This window comes from Orbicella franksi, chromosome 11 (genome assembly GCF_964199315.1).
Source record: "Orbicella franksi chromosome 11, jaOrbFran1.1, whole genome shotgun sequence".
Classification (NCBI taxonomy): domain Eukaryota; kingdom Metazoa; phylum Cnidaria; class Anthozoa; order Scleractinia; family Merulinidae; genus Orbicella; species Orbicella franksi.
Window position 1 is genome coordinate 26,905,732 of NC_138155.1, and position 25,860 is coordinate 26,931,591.

The window sequence follows — 25,860 nt, forward strand, 5'->3', positions numbered from 1 at the left end:
ACGTGCATATCATATTTCTTATATTCACTTGAAAGGAAGAAAAGAGAGTTCACGCTGTAAGGGGCATTATGGGTAATCAGGGCAAATTTACAAAGAATCAAAGCTGTAAAACAAATGTTTATTGTTACATTTCAGTTCTCATTTCACATTTGGAGACGAAACATACTGTAGACGGGGAGACCCCTTCTCTAGGTTTACCAGCGTTTTTGAGCCGATCGAGTGATTGTTGTGGGCGTAAGAATTTTTTTTTACGGTTAAATTCTTAGCCGCTCAAGCCACAAAAATAACATCTCCGTTACTCTGATGAGTAGGCTAATGCCTAGCTCAATGGACTCAAAAACGCTAATAAATGTGGAAAAGGGGTTTCTCTATTTACAGTAAAAGTTTCTTCTCGAAAATGAAACTCAGAACGGAAATAAGAAGGAAAGCGTGTATTTTGTCGCTTCGTTTCTTTGCAATCTTGCTCTGATTACCCATAATGCCCCTTACGGCGTGAACTCCTCTATTGGCTGAAATCTGTTAATTATCGAGTTAGCTAGCAACTACTGAGAAATTGGTGAAATGGTTTTTCTGTAACGTGAAACTCCAAAGAATTGACTAGAATTTGAATTGAACGACAAAGTTCACTTCGTACTTCCCCATTCCTGAAGATCGATTTCAGGAGCTAGTCTGACTTTTCTGATATGATACAGCCGGTCGATATTTACATCCCTATAATAACTGTTGTAATTCAAATCTTGGTTATTTGTTGTTGTTTACGTGTTCAAGTATTATTGGCCACATCTGTGTCGTTCAGTTTTTTGTCCTCACTCAGTCACGGGATTTCTCGTGGATTCTGTTCATTACAGTCATTACATGCAACTGACATGGTCATCCATTTCGTTCTTAAGACCAACTTCCAAAAAATGCCAAAACAAGATGATTTCGCAGGCACTTTGAATAATATAGGACATATCGGATATCGCATGAGCCAGACTACACAAACAAAATACTCTAGTTATAAATATAGCAGTACTTACCGTAAATCCGCGAATTAGCGCCGCCCCTCAAATAAGCGCCCCCTTCGAATAAGCGCCCCTTCTGCCGACCAAAATTTAAAATAAGCGCTTCCCCTCGAATAAGCGCCTCCTCCCCTCCCCCTGTTTTATGGAAGATTACTGAGATAATAAAGGATGTATTGTTTTGCTCGTGTTCAGTCACAAGCAAGAGATTATCGACTCATTCAAGCACTGCACATTGACCGTCGCAACAGACCTCACGTAGGTCTTCTCCTAAATTTGGAATAAGCGCTCCGGGCGCTAATTCGAGGATTTACGCTACTGGAGCTTTTTGGCGGCTATAAAGTCTTCTCAGTGTGGTTTTCTTTTCAAATAATATCTTCTTATGTATGTATTGACTTGATAGTGACTCTTATGGATACACACTGAGAAACAAACTACAAACAATGACAAACTTTAAACTTTTGGTTATCTTTCCTGATAACGGCCGTTGAATAAAAGTAGTGCATCTAAGTTATTTCAACTAATAATAAGTTGGTAGACGGGTTAAAGTAGGTCCTCCGATCGATATTATGAATTCTATTTTTATTTATTCCAACGCATTGCCCTCACGTAGTTCCTTGACGTCATAAGACGATATTGCACACCTGTATCGCTGAATCACGAGAAAACATCACAACTGGTCGTATAAGTGCATGTGTTGTCGTATAAGTGTGTTTGTATTTGTTTGTTAACAACCTTATTGAACGCTGTTGGTAAAATTGCCTTCAAAATAATTCAGTAAAATACATGGCAGCTGTCTTGTTTTCGTTTTTTCTAGAACAATAAAAGAGCTACCATATTTTATTTGGTGACGTATCGACTCAGACTTAATTAGCGAACCAAGGGGTGGTTTCAGGGCGAGTCGATGTGCTAAGCGCTAAATTTTTGGTGTCAAAGAAGTTTCGGTTGAAACCGCCAAATTCCCTGAAAACTGTTACACTGTCAAAGAGAGGGAATAGATTAAAATCTTTAATCCTTATAAATATCGGGGGGAACTGACGTAAAAATAAACAGCAACACAATCTTTGAATGCAAGGACAAAGAGTAGTACCGGTTTAGTGAATCGTCCAAGCATAACATCAGTGTTTGCACATTAAATTTTTCGAAAGTCTGAACTGACAATCTTTCAGTCAACCAAAAAACTGTGACCTGCTTAAAGAGAAATTCTCACTTAAGAAATTTCGGCGATACGGGGGACAACACTTATTTTAAATTACTTGGTGTTTTGCTCGTGTTGAAGGAAGCGTGCAATATCGCTCTAGGGAATATTGGCCGGACCGGCGTGTTTCGATGACGCGTTTTAAAAGCCTCCCTATGGCCGCTAATGGCCAATATCGAAGAATGAATTCACGAATGTATAACTGCCTTAGATGATATCTTTGACTCGCGTTTTGTGGAAAAATCTTTAAAATGTTCACACAGCCGTGATAGCTAAATTAGTAAAAATATGTTTTTGAAGCAGTCAATCATTACCAATCAAGTTTGAATCCTGTTTATCTAGCTCTTGCAGCCTCTATTCCCACGACCCTTGCCCCATCCCCTAGGTGGCATCCCCAGCCGGGTGGACTGCATTGAAAAGCAATAAACGGTAGACAAGTGCCAAGAGAGTTAGACTATAAAATGAACAGTAAACCTTCCCAGGACAATCATAGATAGGTAATAATCGAAAAAATCTTTTTATCTGCTATGAGAAAAAATTTAGAATGAATGTATTTTTAGAGTTTTCAGCTGTGAAAAGCGCACACACGGGGCAGCACTGAGGATTATAAAATCAAGCGTGACATTCCATTCCCATAAATGGTCGTAATATCCTTATTTGGTGTGTGAGGCACTATATAGCACCCGACAGTCGCAAATGTAAATTCAGTGTGGGTTTGCAGTGTCATTCCGCCTAAGTTTTGATTGACTTTTCTTCGTCGACGTTCATAAGCAACAACAGCAGTTCAGTTTTCTAATCCGTCAAGAGTGTTTCTACAATGGAACTTGCTAAGAAATGTCCGTTTCTGGCGCGTGTACCGTCGTCTTTCGTGCGCAAGGCGAGGGGACCGGTATTGGTGTCGTACGCCGAGAGATGTCCTGTGATGTCGGAGGTTTTGAACAAGACCAGCGAAGTTCCCGAAAAGACTGAAGGTAAGGAAAAAATTCTCCCTTTTAAAGCTCACTTATATTGAGACGAAGTGTTCAAAAATAACGATTATGATACCGAGCCCGTTTGATGGTTCTCTTGAAGTCTCGCATCATGTTGCATAACACCGTACCGTTTGATTACACCCGGTTGTTTTTAAAAGCTAAATTATTTTTCTTTTACTACAGGAGCGAAGACCCTTGGAGCTACAACTGCAGCTAAAGGTTCGTTGTGTACAAAGAAATTAATTTCTTAAAGCCTAAAGCGTAATTTAAGTTGCTTAAATAATAGACAAATCTGCTGTTGAGCGATCTAAATTTTCTCAAAATCACCTAATCAGTCGATGGAGGAACCGGCAGTTTTCTCTTCGATTCGTTGTTGTACAATATTTTAGAATTTTGGGATAGTGGGCCTCAGATTTGACACCTCGAACAAGAGATGGTTTATCGTAATGTATTTTCATTGTAACTCCAACGCGGAACTTTCTGTCTTGGCTTGAATTGCGTGTCATCTTCTTACAGCAAAGCGGAACTTTATACAACAATATCCTTCTTTTGACGCAATTCTATGCACCTGAGTAGCTTTCTTTTGTTTTTTGCTTGCCGTGGGTCATTTTGATCGCTAAATTTATTCACAACAGTTCATAATTGACGGCATGGGGTGTTTGACAGGACTTACAGATGACGGTCATAATTTCATCAGTCATAAGATTTGTTTGTGTTTGGATCGTTAAAGTTGAACTTACAACTCGTTTGGGAGACTGATAATGGCGTACAAACAAGCATACATATTAAAGCTGCTGTGAAAGAAAGAAATACGATGGAGATTGATCGCTGACTCATTGTCAGCTTAATTTAAAATAGAAAACAAAGGAACTCATCTGTGGTGTCGCTATTAAATTTATGGAATGTAAATAAGGTGCAAATTGGGGTTAAGCTGATATTGGTGTTTTCCCAAAACAATGAATGCGTCAAAATATAGTGATTATGGAAGAAAAATGGCAATTACCTTTTGCCGGCAAGTGTCATTCAATTAAGTTTCGTTCAGCAGCATGTTTTTGTTTGTTAAATGATATTTGGTTTACATGAAATGGAATATATGATATTCATATATTGGAACTGTGGAATAGAGATTCAATTAACCATTGCAAGTAGTTGTGATAAAGCCTGAAAAAAATTCAGGTTTGAACTGGATTCAAACCCATCACCCTGTGATACCGGTGCAGTGCTCCAACCAACTGAGCTATCAAGCCATCTGGGAGCTGAGTATTATGTGGATTCATGATGACGAACAAAATAGATTTATTATTTAACCACCAGTGAAATACCAGGATTTTTCCTTTTACTAAAAAATCATATATTCATCACGTGCAGTGAAGATACTATTGTGATCTTTCACACTGTGAAGATATCATTCCTTTTTGATGACATTTTTCTTTTGTCCCTTTAACTACACTTAAATTGGTTGATGTATGATCAAAACATCTTCGGGTCGTCTTCGGTAATCTTCGGGAAATGTTCGGAAAATGTTTGAAAGTGTTCGTTTGGCCTTCAGAACAATAATAAAAATTAATTCGAAAAATCATCTTAAAGTGGGTGGAAATCTTCAGAAAATTGTCAAAAACGTCGTCATTAGTATGTTTATGTAATAAACAGAATATTACATGCCCGCTTGTGGATACAAAATTTAATTTCCCCTGGTTCAACTCAATATCTCACTTGTTCGCTGCGCAGACTCACGAGATATAGAGTTGAACACAGATAAAATTCATATCCACACGCGGGCATGTAATATCCTCTATATACAAAATTCATATATTAAAATGGAATCTTATAGGAAATCAAACAATTTCAGTTTTTAGTGGACAAAATTCTTGTACCAGAATGATATTAGGTATATTAAAATCCTTTTTGTATTTTCTGAAAGCTAAAGCTGTAAATAATTGCCTGAAGTAACCCCCAAAACAATTTCCCAGAGGAACTTGCGAAAATAAATTTCAAAGTTAAGAGAAGTCGTGCAAATACAGGTAAAATTTCATCATCATTTTTTTGAGAAGATAATCAAAACAGTTGCACAGAAGTTTGCTATACTATGCAAATACTCTTGGTACAAAGTTTTTGCCACTTGTTACTCAAACTTCTGGTGGATTCCTTCTTAAACTGCAGAATAGAGATTTAATTAGAAGAAAGACCATCACAGTTAAATACACCACAAAATGCCCAGCTCCCAGTTGGCTTGATAACTTCAGTTGGCTAGAGCACTACACCATTATTGCAGGGTCATGGGTCTGATGGGTTTCAAGTCCAACTTGTCCATTTTTACAAACTTTCACTATAGGAAGTTCAAGAAAATCACAAATAAAGCCATAAAAACGGTAAACAACGCATTTGTTTGGGCATTTATAGTTCAACATTAAAATCCAAGATTTTAAGAGAGATGATAGTAAATCAACATATATCATTATTGCTTATTGAGAGGACTGGGTGTAAAAACAAATGCAAATACAGCATTCAAAACATAACACTTGCACGTGCAACGTGATAAATGTTTACCCTATGGAGCCACCTTAAGCTTTCTTTCTGCTTGATATTTCAGCTGGCAAGTGTCCGTTTATGCACAATGCAACTGCTGAAGTGATTAAGTTGAAGGCTGATGAGTTTGTTGCCTGTGCATGTGACTACCAAGAAGGAGCTTGCAAGAAGGAGACCACTGTGGACTCTGGTAATTATAGGTCAATGACTTTGTTAGCAAAATCCAGCAACTGCTTTTATTTAAAACTACTTTGTCCTTTGACAACATGTTGCTAAGATAAAATTACCACCTTTGTAACATTAGTTTGTCTGTACATGTACAATACTCGTTGTACTTAACTTGTTCCTGTGAAATGATTCAATTATGACACGGATTTCCTCTCTAGACAACAAGCTACTGACAAGTCAACTTTCCAGGGCACTGAATGGAGGGAAGGTAGAAAAATGATGGGAAAAATATGACCCTCTTTTCCTCGAGCTCCCTGTTACACCTGCTGAGCAAGCTAATTGACCAAGAGTTTTTGACTAGCCTCTTAAGTGTCAGTGCTCTTTTGGTCATCTAAAAAGAGGTGTCTCTTTCTCAGAGTACAAATCTGATGTTCCTTTTGTTTTCAGCTGGGAAGTGCCCTTTCTCAAGTGGCAAGGCAGTTGTTGATGCTGTGAAGAACATCCATCCAACCCCTGCTATGAAGGTGGGAAATGTTTTTCCCCAGCCCAGTGGTGTGCGGCAGATGGTCACTATGCCTCTTGGGGTCCAAGGTATTAAATTCTGTCTTTGGGTCTGTACTGAAAATTTTTTATCACTTTATTTTCAGGATTGTTTTTTTTGAGTGTCTACTGAATATTACTAGGGCCAGTATCCTCCCAGTTACAATCTTGGAAGGAAAAGTACCTTTATAGAACCACTGCGGTAGCGTTAAGAGGGTGAATAGCCCATCTCTGAGTTACCTTGCACCTCTGTTTCAAAATGAGTCTTTGCGCAAAACGTTTCATATGAAAATGAGTTTGATTTGCATGAAACTGAACATGTAGGCAGAACACATTTTCATATGAATGGTTTTGCACAGACTCGTTTTGACTCGCAGGGAAAAGGTAGCTCGGAAGTAGCCTATTGACAGGAAGGCCAATAACACAATGGTAGACTTGTATTCAATATATTTGCCAAATAACCAGCAACAGTGTGTTTCAATGCTTACTATACACGTAGGTTTCAGGTTTCATTCTAGTTCAAAGAATTATTGGCATAGTGCACTGTTTGTTGCATTGGGTGTTTCTTTGGTTACAAAGTGAATCATTCCTTTATACAGGCCCTGCACCTAACATTGAGGCATTCCAGTCCCACTTTGACTATGAGCGGTTCTTTTTGGGTGAGATTGAGAAGAAGAAGCAAGACAATACGTATCGTATTTTTAAGAGGGTGAACCGTTTGGCTGAGACATTTCCGCAGGCCAAAGATTACAGCAACTCCCTTGAAGGCAAGGATGTGACAGTGTGGTGCAGCAATGACTATCTTGGGATGAGCCGACATCCAGAGGTTTTGAAAACTGCAAGGTGAGCTGTTAAACTTATCAGGAGTGTTCATTTTGACTTAACTTCACCAGAAACAACAACCTCAGGAGTGGTGTTTTGTAACATTTATTTGTTCATTTACAATGATGGAAAAGAGATAAATTACAATGTATGCTTAAAACAGTTTAGACCATGCTGTCTCTCTAGTTATGGTCCTGGCAAGAGATGAACATAAATTTTTGACTTGGCAAGAGCATCCCTTTTGTAAATGACATGAGTACTTGTCTTGGCTACAGACCATCAAATTTGTAACCTCGACTTAAGGGCTATCTTCATACCAAATTTGTACTGTACCTGTACATGTATTGAATAACACAACATTTTTGTACATGTATCTACAGGGAAACCATTGATAAGCATGGAGTAGGTGCTGGAGGTACCAGAAACATCTCGGGTACAAGCAGCTATCATGAGGAATTGGAGAGAAAGCTGGCAGAGATACACAAGAAGGAGGCTGCCCTGCTTTTCACGTCTTGCTATGTAGCCAATGACACGACTCTGTTTACGTTGGCACGTCAGTTACCTGGTAAGAAAAAAGAAAATTAGGTATACGATGGACCATTATATTTTTGACAGAAAAGTAGGACAATTTTTCTCAGCTAGATTATTTTCTCATCTTTCTTCACATTAATGCGTTCTTAAAAATGCATGTTTCTTTTTCTTTTTTTTTTTTTTCTTTTGCTATTGTTTTGCTAGACCATAAATTTTCTATATTTGCTATTGGGGATGTTGTTGTCAGGTAATAGAGCAGTTTTCAATTGAGTGTCGGAAAACCAAAACCAAACCAATTACTTACCAGTTAGACTACTCAGCCAATCTCAAACTGAAGTAAAACCAAAACCAAAGTAATTGTCTAATTACTTTCCACACTCAATTGAAAACCGCTCTAATAGCATATTGAATAGTAATTGCATTCATTATTTCATTTGCAGGCTGCTTGATATTCTCTGATGCTGGTAACCATGCCTCCATGATCCAGGGAATCAGGAACAGTGGAGCTAAGAAATTCATTTTCCGTCACAATGACGTGGAACACCTGGAACAGCTTCTAGAACAGGCAGACCCTGATGTGCCAAAGATTGTAGCTTTTGAAACTGTGCATTCCATGACTGGAGATGTGTGTCCATTGGAGGAGCTGTGTGATGTTGCACACAAGTATGGGGCATTGACTTTTGTTGATGAGGTGAGTAGTTCAGAATTGTACATTTTTGTAGCAATGAGTTGAGGTTACATTTGTCTTCTTCTACTTATGTATAGCATTTTTGTTTGTACATCTTGTGTTAAACCGAAATGCCTGTCAAAATGAGCTGCAAAAAGAATTGCTTGATGTTACAGGGCTACTAGTTGACAATGTTTTCAGTACTCCACTAATAAAGCATACATTCATGAAATGCCTTGGTCTAAATTCTAAATTGAGAACCAATTGTGTTTATTGGACTTGCACTGAATGAAGTTATGTTGGGGTTTGATAGGTTCACGCAGTGGGTCTGTATGGTGACAGTGGTGCAGGTATTGGGGACCGTGACAATGTTATGGACAAGATGGACATTATTACTGGAACCCTGGGCAAGGCATTTGGAGTGATTGGTGGGTACATTGCTGCATCTGCAGCCCTTGTCGACAACGTCCGCAGCTATGGATCAGGTTTTATCTTCACCACTTCTTTGCCACCAGTCACTGTCAACTCTGCCATAACGTCTGTTAATATTCTGGCTAGTGACGAAGGGCGCCACCTGCGCGAGAAACATCAGAGTATTGTGCGCACTCTAAGGAACAAGCTTGTCAGTGCTGGTCTCCCTGTGGTGTACGCACCAAGCCAAATCATCCCAGTGCATGTAAGTGTTTCAGTGTCGAGCAATATATATATATTTTTTTTTACAAACTTAACAACATGTAATTGCTGTTTTTTGTCTAACAAAATGAAATTGATCTCAATATTCACAGGTTGGGGATGCTGCAAAGTGCACAGCCATCTCCAATGATATGCTGACCAAGCATGGCATATACGTACAATCCATCAACTATCCCACAGTGGAGCGTGGCAAGGAAAGGCTGCGCATTGCACCAACTCCCGAGCACAATGAGAAGATGATGGACAAGTTCGTCGATGCTTTGGTCCAGGTCTGGCAGGACAACGATATGGGTTTCTTGACCCCAGTCTGCACCACTGAATGCGACTGTCAGGAGCGCTGCATCACTTATAAGGAGCTCGACTGCAACAAATATGCTTCTCAGGTCGGCGCCTAGAGTGTTGACCAGGGTTGCACTCCAAATCAACGTCTCCAGTTGGCTTGTGTGGTTCTCACTTCTGAGAATCTTGCACAATGGAATTAATCTTAATTTTCAAATTGTAATTTCTGCTGAAATTGAAATAATCATTATGTACTCATGTAGATGTGTCTGTGTGTTCTTTGTCTAGTGTTGTCCTTCTTCCACTTGTGGCCTGGTTGTTTCCAGTGTATCAATGCTTTTGTAGATGTCCCTGATCGTTCACCAATTTCCACCAAAACAACAAACTTGTGCAGTTGAGAACTGCCGGCCTTAGACTTTCCTGTTCTGGAATTTCCTTTCCTTTATTTTCTCTTTGTTTTTTGCTCATTGTGTCGGTAATGGAACAAACCTCAAACCTCTACAGTCTAACTATCTTTTTTGTTTTGTTTTGTTTTCATTTTTTGGAGGGGGGGATGGATGCTGCCCTTATGCCATCAAAACTCTTAGAGAATTATCATAGGTTTAAATTTTTCATTATTTTTCTTTACTGTGGGTGACTGCCTTTATGCCAATACGAACTATAAGTTTGGTCTTGCCTTGATGCAAGATCTCTACATATCGTGGAGGTCTGCTATTGTGGGGGTTATTGCCTTTATGCCTCACTGTTGATGACTACCAAAAGCCAAGTGGGTCATTGAAATCTGCCTTGGAAGGTTAACAATCCTGACTGCCCTTATGCCATGAGGCTTTGCTGTGTTACCACAATGACTAGTAACACCTACATATACACAGAATACGAAGCTAAACAACCTGGTATCTGATGTTCATTGCACTTTGACACATCATGTCCCGATGATGCCAAAACACTGTTTTGTTTTCATTGCCCAATGATGGCTGCTTACCATCAATTCATGGTTTATTTAACAGAATTCTCAACTTTTCCGAGTGCAGCCCGCATGAGGAATGTGACACGCCCTTCCCCCACATTAAGTGAAGGGCAAGAGTATTGTTATAGACCCTAACCAAATGCGAATTTCTTGTGGATATGCAAGACATTTTGCGCAGTATTTCGACTGCTCAAGTTCAAGATGTGTGGAGTGACTGCCTTTATGCCATTAAAGACTTTAATCAAGGCTTCAGGGAGCCTTTATTTTTTCCAGTGCTCTTTAGCATTGTGGAAAATAGTTAGTTAACAAATTTAGTTGCACGTTTTACGTGGTGTAACCGTAGCAGATATGTGGTTCTGTAAACATTTTTTTAGTTGAATACAGTACCACAGCTACCTAATGGAATTTCCAAGAGAGTTTTATCGAATCGCGGAGAGAAAGTATCAAATGGGAGACGCGTTTTAAAGGAGCTACGAGCGATCGACGAATGTTTAGGAGTTGCATTAAGTAGCTGTGGCGCTTCTAAATATAAAATCAACCTGAGAATACAGAAGACTAGGGAGATAGTCATTTGGGAGAAGTTGCTTTCAACTGGATTTGTCGATAGAATAGAAAAAAAATTGACCCTTACCTGTGTTTTCGTAATTTGGACTTGATTTCAATATGGTGTTGGGTTTGAAAGTATTTCTTACAATATGGTGGGAGCTATTTGTACCTCTAGTCATCTTAAGAGGTGAAACTTCTAGACTCAAACCACTGTATTTAGTCTTGGGGTGTAGAATAAAAATTGCATTAAATGAGCATCTCGAATGTATTGTTAAAATGGAATTTGGATGCCTCATACAGTGATTACTATCACCTTGCATGATGTAGTGTAATCACACGCCCTTCACTTAACGTGGACCATCAGTTCAATATGGTGTTGGGTTTGATAGTATTTCTTACAATGTGGTGGGAGCTATTTGTACGTCTAGTCATCTTCAGAGGTGAAACTTCTAGACTCGAGCCACTGTATTTAGTCATGGGGTATAGAATAAAAATTGCAGTAAATGAGCATCTCGTATGTATTGTTACAATGGAATATGGATGCTAACTATCACTTTGCAGGATGTAAGAGCATCAGTTCTTTTCTTGTAGGGTTTTTCTTCCGCAAAGGTTTCTGGTTCTTCCAAGGGCCAAATCCTTCCTCTTCTTTTTTCAACATTTCTTGACCACATTTCTCTTTTCAATCCCCTCGCCTAACTTGGGTAAAAACGGTGAAGTAAAAGAAAAAACTGTTCGAAATGAAGCAAAAACTAAAGAATAAACCACACCCCCAACGGAGGGGGAAGGGGATTTTATCTTACCCGGAAACATCTCCCATCAAAACTAAGGGAGCACTTGGGTTAATATAATAGGCCGTTTCAAAACGAGTCTTCGTGCGGAACTATTCAAATGTCTCGCTCCAAACGGAGAATTTTGTAATTTCGTCATCCTTCTCCAAAGGGGGGGGGGGGGGGGGGGGTGGGGGAACTCCAATATAAAAATGACGGGGGTGCTCGTCGTGAGGGGTTAAAAAAGCGGTTTTGGTATCTCTTAGGGTGTTCAGCCTCAAAAGGTCCACAGCGGGAGCTTTTTCGCTACCTTTTAGGGTATTGAGCCGAAACCAAATTGACAGGAGGTAATGTGCTGCTTTAGAATTGGTTCCTCTTAGGGGTGAAAACATTTCAAGCCACGCCCACAAAACAGGATCTTGGTACCTCTTAGGGTTTTTTTTTTACAGAATTTCCGACGAGCACCCCCGTCCTTTTGACATGGGAGTTTTCCGCCCGGGATCCTACTAAACAGCCCAAACGTTTAATGCTTTAATGCTTTAATTGGATATTCCTAAAAACAGTAAAATACTATACTAGGAAACGTAAATCTATGTACACAATAATAAAATCTTATTTACATTTACACGTTGATTTTGTGTTTAACAGCCAGGTACAACTAACCTACTGAGTAGCGCAAACGTTGATACTGGGCTAAAACGTCAACCTGCTAAGTAGCGAACACGTTGATTTTGTAGTCTGAAATGAGCCTTATTAGTAATGATAGGGATCTTCAGATTCAATTTTCAAATATGTTAAGATGCAACGTTTTGCCAAGTTAAAAGAAAACTCTGTTGGGTGGACGTGGATTTTCATACCGATCTCAAATTTTCGAAAATTTAAGGTGGTTCTGAACCCATACTACAGAATTGATTACACTTTGCTTATGAGAATCTGAATTGTAAGCACTTAAAGAGCTAAAACTAAGGGTACGTGTTTTAACGGGTTGTATCTCTGCTATGGTAGCCTATTAAACCATGGAGACTTCTGGGCATTATTTGTGATACCAGTATTGCAAAATTACTTGTAAAGTTTGGTAGTATTCAGTAATCTTTCAAAGTATGTAACTGCTGGAGTGAAAGTGCTTAGAACATGGACATCGTAAATGATATCTCCGAAATTAAACGCATCAGATATTTTTGGGTGTTTAAAATGTATATTTCTATAAGATGTGATGTTTGTCACATTCTCACCCGCGTCCCCATGGTTGCCCCGGCGATGGTCCCCTAGGGGAAGCTGCGAATTGTGCAGCGTACAAATTATACATCATTGAATTGCAAATTGTGAAGCTAATATACATAAGATGTGATGCGACTTCTCAATACTGTTTTTCCATTTATTCTTCTGTAACATGAATAAATTACCATCCGCAGCTTAGAAGTCTTAGAAGAACGAGTTTTAGAAGACAATGGACAAACCTGAAGATGAGACGACAAATAATGCTAAAGAGAGCACACGAAACATCGCTTGTTTCTTCGTGCTGGGAGTATTATCTTTGATTTATGATGAAATTTCGCTGGCAGCGGCCGAGGACGTGTTAGCCGGCAGTATTATTCCTACTACAACTGTCATCATTGCTATCGCTATACCAGTGCTAGGCGTGAAGACAACTGCTCCGTGGTTTCTTCAGAAGTGTTCTTACTTACACAAGTCATGTTTTGTGGTGTTCTTGCTAGTGACAGGATTAATCGTGATTGTAGCAGTCCAAAATGTTCACTGGCGGTTGTTTGGTATTAGTGTTATTGAATCGGGAGTGAGTTTTAGCGAGATTACATTCCTAGCCTTGACTGCATCTTATCACGAAGTCACTGTCAGCGCGTTTGTGGCGGGGATAGGTGTTGCTTCACTCCTTGGACCGTTATATTACACAGGTTAGTAAAGACGCTTAATTTTGGGCCAAGTTCGGTTGAATTTATAACGTGCGGAATATTTTTGCAAGGGTAATTAGTCAGATAGCTAAATACTTAACGACATCACTTTTAGTTCAACTTTAGAAATAGCTGAGCTGACTCTGTAGGTATGATGAGGGTCTTTTCTTAGTTTCTGCAGTAACCAAAATCAATCCTTACACATAAACATAAGCATAAGAAGCTAGTGAGGACAGCCGCCGCATATGCATAAGCGTAAGTGTTCTTCTTATATTCAGTGAGGACGTGTTGACACGAGCATAAAGTGCTCGTTGATTGGCTGATAGTCTTTTACGCTTATGCTTATGCTTATGCTTATGCTTACGCCAACATGTCCTCACTGGACACAATAACGACATCAGCATAAGCATAAGCATAAGAAGAACGCAAGGTTTTGATATTCTTATGCTTATGCTTATGCTTATGCTTATGTGGTGACTGTCCTCACTAGAGCATAAGCTCTTTTTGCTAGTGAGGACCGGGCTTAAGCAAACCACGAAGACGACGGCAACGAAAACGTCACCAAAGAAAAGGTTTAATGAGCAAAGCAATAGCTGTGCACGTGCGTTATAAATCTTTGTACATTTCTTTGCCGTCCTCTGCAAAGCAACAACGTGAAATGACAAAGTTCTGTGTCGTCTAAGGAACGTGGACGACGACGACTATTTTTTCGTGTTTCCATTTGGACTTGAACGCTGTCATTGCATATTTAGCCTGAGCAAGTTTTAAGAGCCGTTGACGTACTGAACAGATCTAGACAATTGCGAATTTCGCTTGTAAAATAAAAATTCATTTTTTCACTGAGCGTCGTCCTCGGCGTCGTCGTCGTCGCTGCTTAAGTTCCTTAATGTATCAATGTTTATAATACTGATACAATTTGCTTCTTTTTCTATATATCTTGTAGTTGGTACTATAAACTGATTAGCGAACAGCAAGTGGACACTGCTCGACATGGAGATTTCCATGATTCATAAGTGCGTCATTTTCTGCCAAGGAGAATTTGGATTTTACGGAAATTCTGAAATATTGAACAGTTTCTTAAATGTTCAATATTAAATTGCGCATTGGTTATTTACGGAAAATTGAAGTACCTCCTAAAGTAGGTCATCTTACTTAACACATTTACGCCACTGTGCGTAAAGGTGACGTAAAGTTGGCATATAAACAACAATCCCGTTTCTTTGTTGTTGTTTTGGACGCGGCGCTTATTCCGGCTAGGGCGACGCTTATTAAAATTTTTTCTTTCGTTTGTGGCTCTTTTTCGAGGGCGGGCCATACTCAACTAGATACCGGGCTAAATACGTCCTAGCCCACTCCATGAACTTACCCTTCCCCGCGCTATATAGGAGGAGTGGTAAATGGTGAATACGAGGCTTTGCAAGAGGGCTAGACTAGCATTTTTCTTTGCGAGAGTCTGAGACATTTTGACTTCTTCAATTGCGAGACCGAGACTTCAGAGTGTTTTAAATGCGAACTCGAAAATTTTGGGTTCTAAGACGTTCAGACGTCATTTATATATAAAAACGACAAACAAATCAGTTCTTCGAAACTTTCTTATCTCTGCAAAAATGGAGACTGTAAAACGCACATAACCGATGAGTAAACGAGACTGTGAGACTCGTGAAATTTGGCGAAACGTTTTCGAGACCCATGGCTTTTGAAAGATCATTCGCCATCTCTTATAGGGGTTCAACCTCTATATAGCACGGGAAAGAGAGAACAAAACTGCGCGCACACTCCGATAGCCTATTAAAGGTCGATAGAACATGGAATAGTTAAGCCATTCAGTTTGCAAGTTTACATGAGTTAGTCCCTGGGTATGGTTTTTCCTTGCTATGCTGGGAACTCTTTATTAACTAGATAGAATTTCTCTTTTTGTCTTACAGCCCTCACCACCTGGGCGTGCTTGCCTCCACAAATAGCCATGTCAACAGCTATTCCTTGGCCATTTCTCGTTTTATTAATGTACGCATTCTTGGAAAAGAATGACATCAACGGCAAGACAAAAGAACGTGGAGATGTCAACTACGAAAAGTTGCCATCAAGCGAAAATAACACTGATGAACCAGAGGGAAATTTTCAGAGCAGCTTAACTTGGAAAGAGAAATTCTCAGTCGCGAAGCAGATTTTGCCATACATCATCTACCTGTTTCTAACATACTTTGCAGAGTATCTCTCAAATCAAGCTATTATTACCACCATTGCGTTTTCCAACGCCTCGTTCAGTCCAAGGGATCATTATCAATACTACATCGTGTGCTATCAAGTGGGAAAGTTCCTCGGTAGGTCCCATATTTTCTTCCTCTCCTGCACCTGCTCAAAAGTGATCCCCTACGTGCGAGTCAAGAAGACCTGGATCCTTGCTCTGATAGAAATAGGACATCTTCTCTTCTTTGTTTTTGCTTCGTGGTTTCGTTTTGTACCTCATGTGAGCATCATACTTATTCTTTGTATCACGGAGGGGTTTGTAGCGGGATCTATGTATGTTAACTCTGCTCACACCGTTTCTGAAGTAATTTGTGAGCCGAAGCAAAGAGAATTTGCCTTAGGACTGCTCACTATCGGAAACGGATTGGGCAAACTATCAGCCGGTTTCTTGGGACTTCATGTCGAACCACAGCTAAAGGAACATTGCGTTTATGACCTGGAGTTACAGGATCAGTGCATCACCAGATATCCGCAGAAATCAGGTTGGACAACAGATAAACACTGCAGCTCTGATGTTGCGAACTCAACAATGTCCTAAAACTTAATTCGTAACAAATATCGTCTGTCTTCAGCAGAGGCTCAAAACGTCCGTTATATAAAGCCGCTGTGTGACGTGAGTGCAGGCGCATGACGTAACTTAACTCTGGGCCTGCACTCATATCGTTTAGCGGATTCTCCCCACCCGAAAAAAAAACCCTTTGAGTCTCTGGAGGAAAGAAACAAATATCAAGACAATTATTGACTGATAAGCGCAGCGTTTGAAATTCGAAAATCGTACTCGTACTCAAACTCGTACTGGTAGTCCAATCTATAGGTCTCTATTACGATGGAAGCCGGTCTGAGACCAGATATGATGCAGGCAACGCGCGTTTTACCTTCTAATTCAGCCCTAATATGATAGTCTCCTTCCTTCTGTTATTATACCCCTCCGCTAAAAAGAACTTGAACGGAAGTAGGCTCCTTCTCTCACTGGTGGGATTCACCGTATTTCATTGTATAGCCTTCCTAGTAGCCTCCTTCTCTCTTCTACTATACCCCTCCGCTAAAAAGAACTCGAACAGAAGTAGGTTCCTTTTCTCCCTGGGGAAATTCGGGGTATTTCACGTTATAGCTTCCCTAATAACCTCCTTCTCTCTTCTACTATACCCCCCCCACCCCCCCCCCCCGCTAAAAAAAAACTGGAACGGAAGTAGGCTCCTTTTCTCCAGGCGGGGGGATTGAATGAATGAACGAATGAATGAACGAACGAACGAACAAACGAACGAATGAATGAATGAAAGACTTTATTTAAGTGTCAATAGTATTTAGCTTGGAAAAACTTATTGGGGACACTATTTACACAATAAAATATACCTTAGCACAAGTTAAAATTATTTACAATTTAACGGATTCACCGTATTTCATGGTATAGCCTCCCTAATAGCCTCCTTCTCTCTTCTACTATACCCCAGCACTAAAAAGAACTTGAACGGATGTAGCCTCCTTTTCTCCTTGGAAGGATTTAGCTTAACACTGAAGAAGTAGCCCAGACCGCCTTACGCGCAGCGTGATTTTGACCAACTTTGGGTCGATTTCCAGGAACTTGGACGACATTTTCCAGTCCGGGGGACTCTAAACTAACTCGTGATAGCCTTGGTTTTCGGCAAAATGGACAGAGGAAAAATAATTGAACGCTCGGTTTCGAGCTTCTACGCCGAAATAAAGCCCCATTTCATTTAAGCCTCAAAAAGTAGCCTACACCGCCTTACGCGACGCGTGATTTTGATCAACTTTGGGTCGATTTCAAGGAACAAGGGGGATATTTTCCAGTCCCGAAGACTCAAAAGTAACTCGTGATGGCCTTGGTTTTCGGTGAAATGGACCGAGGAAATATAATTGAACGCTCGGTTTGGAGCTTCTAGGCCGAAAAATAGTACCACTTTAGTTAAGACTGAAAAAGTAGCCCAGACCGCCTTACACACAGCGTGATTTTGACCAACTTTGGGTCGACTTTCAGCAACTTGGGGGATATTTTCCAGTCCCGGGGACTCTAAACTAACTCGTGATAGCCTTGGTTTTCGGCCAAATAGACAGAGGAAAAATAATTGAACGCTCGGCTTCCAGCTTCTAGGCCGAAATATAGCCTCACTTCATTCAAGACTTAAAAACTAGCCCAGACCGCCTTACGCGCAGCGTGATATTAACCAACTTTGAGTCGATTTCCGGGAACTTGGGGGATATTTTCCAGTTCCGGGGACTCTAAAGTAACTCGTGATAGTCTTGGTTTTCGGTGAAATGGACAAAGGAAAAATAATTGAACGCTCGGTTTCGAGCTTCTAGACCGAGATATAGCCCAACGTCATTTAGGACTGAAAAAGTAGGCGAGACCGCCTTACGCGCAGCGTGATTTTGACCAACTTTGGGTCGATTTCCAGGAACGGGGGATATTTCCCAGTCCGGGGGACTCTAAACTAACTCGTGATAGGCTTCGTTTTCGGTGAAATGGACAGAGGAAAAATAATTGAACGCTCGGCTTCAAGCTTCTAGGCCGAAATATAGCCCCACTTTATTTAAGACTTAAAAAGTAGCCCAGACCGCCTTACGCGCAGCGTGACATTAACCAACTTTGAGTCGATTTCCGGGAACTTGGGGGATATTTTCCAGTTCCGGGGACTCTAAAGTAACTCGTGATATCCTTGGTTTTCCGTGAAATGGACAGAGGAAAAATAATTGAACGCTCGGTTTTGAGGTTCTGGGCCGAAATATAGCCCCACTTCATTTGACGATGAAAAAGTAGGGCAGACCGCCTTACGCGCAGCGTGATTTTGACAAACTTTGGGTCGATTTCCAGCAACTTGGGGGATATTTTCCAGTCCCGGGGACTATAAACTAACTGGTGATGGCCTTGGTTTTTAGTGAAATTGACCGAGGAAAAATAAATGAACGCTCGCTTTTGAGCTTCTAGGCCAAAATATAGCCCCACTTCCTTTAAGACTGAAGAAAGAGCCGAGACCGCCTTACGCGCAGCGTGATTTTGACAAACTTTGGGTCGATTTCCAGCAACTTGGGGGATATTTTTCAGTCCGGGGGATTCTGAACTAACTGGTGATAGCCTTGGTTTTCGGTAAAATGGAGAGAGGAAAAATAATTGAACGCTCGGTTTGGAGGTTCTAGGCCGAAAAATAGCCCCACTTCATTTCACAATGAAAAAGTAGCCTACACCGCCTTACGCGACACGTGATTTTGACCAACTTTGGGTCGATTTCCAGGAACATGGCGGATATTTTCCAGTCCCGAAGACTCTAAACTAACTCGTGATTGCCTTGGTTTTCGGTAAAATGGAAAGAGGAAAAATAATTGAACGCTTGCTTTTCATCTTCTAGGCCGAAATATAGCCCCACTTGCTTTAAGACTGAAGAAGTAGCCCAGACCGCCTTACCCGCAGCGTAATTTTCACACACTTTGGGTCGATTTCCAGCAACTTGGGGGATATTTTCCAGTCCGGGGGACTCTAAACTAACTCGTGATAGCCTTGGTTTTCGGTAAAATGGAAGAAGGAAAACTAATTTAACGCTCGGTTTGGAGCTTCTAGGCCGAAATATAGCCCCACTTCATTTAACTCTGAAAAAGTAGCCTAGACCGCCTTACGCGACGCGTGATTTTGACCAACTTTGGGTCGATTTCCAGGAACATGGGGGATATTTTCCAGTCCCGAAGACTCTAAAGTAACTCATGATGGCCTTGGTTTTCCGTGAAATGGACAGAGGAAAAATAATTGAAGGCTCGGTTTGGAGCTTCTAGTCCGAAATATAGTTCCACTTTAGTTAAGGCTGAAAAAGTAGGTCAGTCCTCCTTACACGCAGCGTGATTTTGACCAACTTTGGGTCGATTTTCAGGAAGTTGGGGGATATTTTCCAGTCTGGGGGACTCTAAAGTGGTTTTCGGTAAAATGGAAGAAGGAAAAATAATTTAACGCTCGGTTTGGGGCTTCTAGGCCGAAATATAGCCCCACTTCATTTAACTCTGAAAAAGTAGCCTAGACCGCCTTACGCGACGCGTGATATTGACCATTTTAGGGTCGATTTCCAGGAACATGGGGGATATTTTCCAGTCCCGAAGACTCTAAAGTAACTCATGATGGCCCTGGTTTTCCGTGAAATGGACAGAGGAAAAATAATTGAAGGCTCGGTTTGGAGCTTCTAGTCCGAAATATAGTTCCACTTTAGCTAAGGCTGAAAAAGTAGGTCAGACCGCCTTACACGCAGCGTGATTTTGACCAATTTTGGGTCGATTTTCAGGAACTTGGGGGATATTTTCCAGTCCCGGGGACTCTAAAGTAACTCGTGATAGCCTTGGTTTTCGGTGAAATGGACAGAGGAAAAATAATTGAACGCTCGGCTTCGAGCTTCTGGGCCGAAATATAGCCCCACTTCATTTAAGACTTAAAAAGTAGCCCAGACCGCCTTACGCGCAGCGTGACATTAACCAACTTTGAGTCGATTTCCGGGAACTTGGGGGATATTTTCCAGTTCCGGGGACTCTAAAGTAACTCGTGATAGCCTTGGTTTTCGGTGAAATGGACAGAGGAAAAATAATTGAACGCTTGGTTTCGACCTTTTTGGCCAAAATATAGCCCCACTTCATTTAGGACTGAAAAAGTAGCCGAGACCGCCTTACGCACAGTGTGATATTGACCAACTTTAGTTCGATTTCCGCGAACTTGGGGGATATTTTCCAGTCCCGGGGACTCTAAAGTAGCTCGTGAAAGCCTTGGTCTTCGGTGAAATGGACAGAGGAAAAGTAATTGAAAGCTCGGTGTCGAGCTTCTAGGCCGAAATATAGCCTCACTTAGCTTTATTTAAGACTGAAAAGGTAACACAGACCGCCTTACGCGCAGTGTGATTTTGACCAACCTTAGGTCGATTTCCGAGAACTCGGGGGATATTTTCCAGTCCCGGGGACTCTAAACTAACTCGTGATAGCCTTGGTTTTCAGTGAAATGGACAGAGGAAAACTAATTGAACGCTCGCTTTTGAGCTTCTAGGCCGAAATATAGCTCCACTTCATTTGAGAATAAAAAAGTAGCCCAGACCGCCTTACGCGCAGCGAGATTTTGACCAACTTTGGGTCGATTTCCAGAAACTTGGGGGATATTTTCCAGTCCCGGAGACTCTAAACTAACTCGTGAGGGCCTTGGTTTTTAGTAAAATGGAGCGAGGAAAAATAATTGAACAGTCGCTTTTGAGCTTCTAGGCCGAAATATAGCCCCACTTCATTTAAGTTTGAAAAAGTAGCCTAGACCGCCTTACGCGACGCGTGATTTTGACCAACTTTGGGTCGATTTCCAGCAACTTGGGGGATATTTTCCAGTTCCGGGGACTCTGAAGTAACTCGTGATAGGCTTGGTTTTCGGTGAAATGGACAGAGTAAAAATAATTGAACGCTCGGCCTCGAGCTTCTAGGGCGAGATATAGCCCAACGTCATTTAAGACTGAAAAAGTACGCGAGACCGCCTTACGCGCAGCGTGATTTTGACCAACTTTGGGTCGATTTCCAGGAACTTGGGGGATATTTTCCAGTCCGGGAGACTCTAAACTAACTCGTGATAGCCTTGGTTTTCGGTAAAATGGACAGAGGAAAAATAATTGAACACTCGGCTTCAAGCTTCTAGGCCGAAATATAGCCCCACTTCATTTGACAATAAAAAAGTAGCCTAGCCCGCCTTACGCGACGTGTGATTTTGAGCAACTTTGGGTCGATTTCCAGGAACATGGCGGATATATTCCCGTCCCCAAGACTCTAAACTAACTCGTGATTGCCCTGGTTTTCGATAAAATGGAAAGAGGAAGAATAATTGAACGCTCCCTTTTGAGCTTCTAGGCCGAAAGATAGCCCCATTTGATTTAAGACTGAAAAAATAGCCCAGACCGCCTTACGGACAGCGTGATTTTGACTAACTTTGGGTCGATTTCCGAGAACTTGGGGGATATTTCCCAGTTTCGGGGACTCTGAAGTAACTCGTGATTGCCTTGGTTTTCGGTGAAATGGGCAGAGGAAAAATAATTGAACACTCGGCTTCGAACTTCCTAGCCGAAATTTAGCCCCACTTCATTTAAGACTAAAAAAGTAGTCCAGACCGCCTTACGCGCAGCGTGATTTTGACCAAGTTTAGGTCGATTTTTAGGAAGTTGGAGGATATTTTCCAGTCCCGAGGACTATAAAGTAACTCGTGATGGCCCTGGTTTTTGGTAAAATGGACAGAGGAGAAATAATTGAACGCTTGGTTTCCACCTTTTAGGCCAAAATATAGCCCAACTTCATTTGAGACTGAAAAAGTAGCCCAGACCGCCTTAAGCGAACCGTGATTTTGACCAAGTTTGGGTCGATTTCCAGAAACTTGGGGGATATTTTCCAGTCCGGGGGACTCTAAACTAAATCGTGATAGCCTTGGTTCTCGGCCAAATGGACAGAGGAAAAATAATTGAACGTTCGGCTTCGAGCTTCTAGGTCGAAATATAGCCCCACTTCATTTAAGACTTAAAAAGTATCCCAGACTCTAAAGTAACTCGTGATAGCCTTGGTTTTCGGTGAAATGGACCGACTTAAAATAATTGAACGCTTGGCTTCTAGCATCTAGGCCGAGATATAGCCCAACGTCATTTAAGACTGAAAAAGCAGGCGAGACCGCCTTACGCGCTTTTGACCAACTTTGGATCGATGTCTAGGAACTTGGGGGATATTTTCCAGTTCCGGGGACACTAAACTAACTCGGGATGGCCTTGGTTTTTGGTAAAATGGACGAAGGAAAAATAATTCAACGCTCTCTTTCGAGCTTCTGGTTCCCAAAATAACCCCATTCCATTTAAGACTGAAAAAGTAGCCCAGACCGAAATATAGTCCCACTTTAGTTAAGACTGAAAAAGTAGCCCAGACAGCTTTACACGCAGCGTGATTTTGACAAACCTTGAATCGATTTTAAGGAAGTTGGGGGATATTTTCCAGTCCCGGGGACTCTAAACTAACTCGTGATACATTGGTTTTCGGTGAAATGGACAGAGGAAAAATAATTGCACGCTCGGCTTCGAGCTTCTAGGCCGAAATATAGCCCCACTTCATTTAAGACTTAAAAAATAGCCGAGACCGCCTTACGCGCAGCGTGATATTAACCAACTTTGAGTCGATTTCCGGGAACTTGGGGGATATTTTCCAGTTCCGGGGACTCTGAAGTAACTCGTGATGGCCTTGGTTTTCGGTAAAATGGACAGAGGAAAAATAATTGAACGCTCGGCTTCGAGCTTCTAGGCCGAGATATAGCCCAACGTCATTTAAGACTGAAAAAGTAGACGAGACCGCCTTACGCGCAGCGTGATTTTGACCAACTTTGGGTCGATTTCCAGCAAGTTGGGGGATATTTTCCAGTCCCGGGAACACTAAACTAACTCGGGATGGCCTTGGTTTTTGGTAAAATGGACCGAGGAAAAATAATTGAACGCTCTCTTTCGAGCTTCTTGGCCCCAAAATAACCCCACTTCATTTAAGACTTCAAAAGTAGCCCAGACCGCCTTACGCGCAGCGTGATATTAACCAACTTTGAGTCGATTTCCGGGAACTTGGGGGATATTTTCCAGTTCCGGGGACTCTGAAGTAATTCGTGATACCTTTGGTTTTCGGTGAAATGGACAGAGGAAAAATAATTGAACGCTCGGCTTCGAGCTTCTAGGCCGAGATATAGCCCAACGTCATTTAAGACTGAAAAAGTGGGCGAGACCGTCTTACGCGCAGCGTGATTTTGACCAACTTTGGATCGATTTCCAGGAACTTGGGGGATATTTTCCAGTCCCGGGAACACTAAACTAACTCGTGATAGCCTTGGTTTTTGGTAAAATGGACCGAGAAAAAATAATTGAACGCTCGGCTTCGAGCTTCTGGGACCGAAAATAACCCCATTTCATTTAAGACTGAAAAAGTAGCTCACACCGCCTTACGCGCAGCGTGATTTTGACCAACTTTGGGTCGATTTCCGAGAACTTGGGGGATATTTTCCAGTCCCGGGGACTCTAAACTAACTCGTGATAGCCTTGGTTTTCAGTGAAATGGACCGAGGAAAAATAATTGAACGTTCGGTTTTGAGGTTCTGGTCCGAAATATAGCCCCACTTCATTTGACAATGAAAAAGTAGGCCAGACCGCCTTACGGGCAGCGTGATTTTGACAAACTTTGGGTCGATTTCCAGCAACTTGGGGGATATTTTCCAGTCCCGGGGACTATAAACTAACTGGTGATGGCCTTGGTTTTTAGTGAAATGGAGCGAGGAAAAATAATTGAACGCTCGCTTTTGAGCTTTTAGGCCGAAATATAGCCCCACTTCCTTTAAGACTGAAGAAAGAGCCGAGACCGCCTTACGCGCAGCGTGATTTTGACAAACTTTGGGTCCATTTCCAGCAACTTGGGGGATATTTCCCAGTCCGGGGGATTCTGAACTAACTGGTGATAGCCTTGGTTTTCGGTAAAATGGACAGAGGAAAAATAATTGAACGCTCGGTTTGGAGGTTCTAGGCGGAAAAATAGCCCCACTTCATTTCACAATGAAAAAGTAGCCTACACCGCCTTACGCGACACGTGATTTTGACCAACTTTGGGTCGATTTCCAGGAACATGGCGGATATTTTCCAGTCCCGAAGACTCTAAACTAACTCGTGATCGCCTTGGTTTTCGGTAAAATGGAAAGAGGAAAAATAATTGAACGCTCTCTTTTCATCTTCTAGGCCGAAATATAGCCCCGCTTGCTTTAAGACTGAAGAAGTAGCCCAGACCGCCTTACCCGCAGCGTAATTTTCACACACTTTGGGTCGATTTCCAGCAACTTGGGGGATATTTTCCAGTCCGGGGGACTCTAAACTAACTCGTGATAGCCTTGGTTTTCGGTAAAATGGAAGAAGGAAAACTAATTTAACGCTCGGTTTGGAGCTTCTAGGCCGAAATATACCCCCACTTCATTTAAGTCTGAAAAAGTAGCCTAGACCGCCTTACGCGACGCGTGATTTTGATCAACTTTGGGTCGATTTCCAGGAACATGGGGGATATTTTCCAGTCCCAAAGACTCTAAAGTAACTCATGATGGCCCTGGTTTTCCGTGAAATGGACAGAGGAAAAATAATTGAAGGCTCGGTTTGGAGCTTCTAGTCCGAAATATAGTCCCACTTTAGTTAAGGCTGAAAAAGTAGGCCAGACCGCCTTAAACGCAGCGTGATTTTGACCAACTTTGGGTCGATTTTCAGGAAGTTGGGGGATATTTTCCAGTCCCGGGGACTCTAAAGTAACTCGTGATAGCCTTGGTTTTCGGTGAAATGGACAGAGGAAAAATAATTAAACGCTCGGTTTGGAGCTTCTAGGCCGAAATATAGCCCCACTTTGTTTAAGTCTGGAAAAGTAGCCTAGACCTCCTTACGCGACGCGTGATTTTGACAAAACTTGGGTCGATTTCCAGGAACATGGGGGATATTTTCCAGTCTCGAAGACTCTAAAATAACTGGTGATGGCCTTGGTTTTCGGTGAAATTGACACAGGATAATTAATGGAACGCTCGCTTTTGAGCTTCCAGGCCGAAATATAGCTCCACTTCATTTCACAATGAAAAAGTAGCCTAGACCGGCTTACGGGCAGCATGATTTTTAGAAACTTTGGGTCGATTTCCAGGAACTTGGGGGATATTTTCCAGTCCCGGAGACTCTAAAATAACTCGTAATAGCCTTGGTTTTCGGTAAAATGGACCGAGGAAAAATAATTGAACGCTCTCTTTCCAGCTTTTAGGCCGAAATATAGCCCCACTTCCTTTGAGACTAAAGAAGTAGCCCAGACCGCCTTACGCGCAGCGTGATTTTGACCAACTTTGGGTCGATTTCCAGCAACTTGGGGGATATTTTCCAGTCCGGGGGACTCTAAACTAACTCGTGATAGCCTTGGTTTTCGGTAAAATGGAGAGAAGAAAAATAATTGAACGCTCGCTTTTGAGCTTCTAGGCCGAAATATAGCCCCATTTCCTTTAAGACTG

At 41.5% G+C, this 25,860-nt stretch overlaps 2 protein-coding genes across 2 annotated transcripts; both read left to right on the forward strand.

Moving 5' to 3' along the window:
* The first annotated feature begins 2,887 nt into the window (after positions 1 to 2,887).
* Positions 2,888 to 11,405, forward strand: LOC145502563 (5-aminolevulinate synthase-like). The gene is made up of 9 exons (XM_081481892.1): positions 2,888 to 3,170; positions 3,354 to 3,389; positions 5,761 to 5,886; positions 6,312 to 6,455; positions 7,004 to 7,247; positions 7,607 to 7,791; positions 8,198 to 8,448; positions 8,738 to 9,100; positions 9,210 to 11,405. Exons 1-9 carry the CDS (start codon positions 3,017 to 3,019, stop codon positions 9,510 to 9,512), a joined length of 1,806 nt encoding a protein of 601 aa, XP_081338018.1. The 5' UTR covers positions 2,888 to 3,016; the 3' UTR covers positions 9,513 to 11,405.
* A 1,718-nt stretch (positions 11,406 to 13,123) lies between these two features.
* LOC145503430 (uncharacterized) lies at positions 13,124 to 16,368 on the forward strand. The gene is made up of 2 exons (XM_081482895.1): positions 13,124 to 13,586; positions 15,509 to 16,368. The coding sequence occupies exons 1-2, from the start codon at positions 13,124 to 13,126 to the stop codon at positions 16,366 to 16,368; spliced, it is 1,323 nt and encodes a 440-aa protein (XP_081339021.1).
* The last annotated feature ends 9,492 nt before the right edge of the window (positions 16,369 to 25,860 follow it).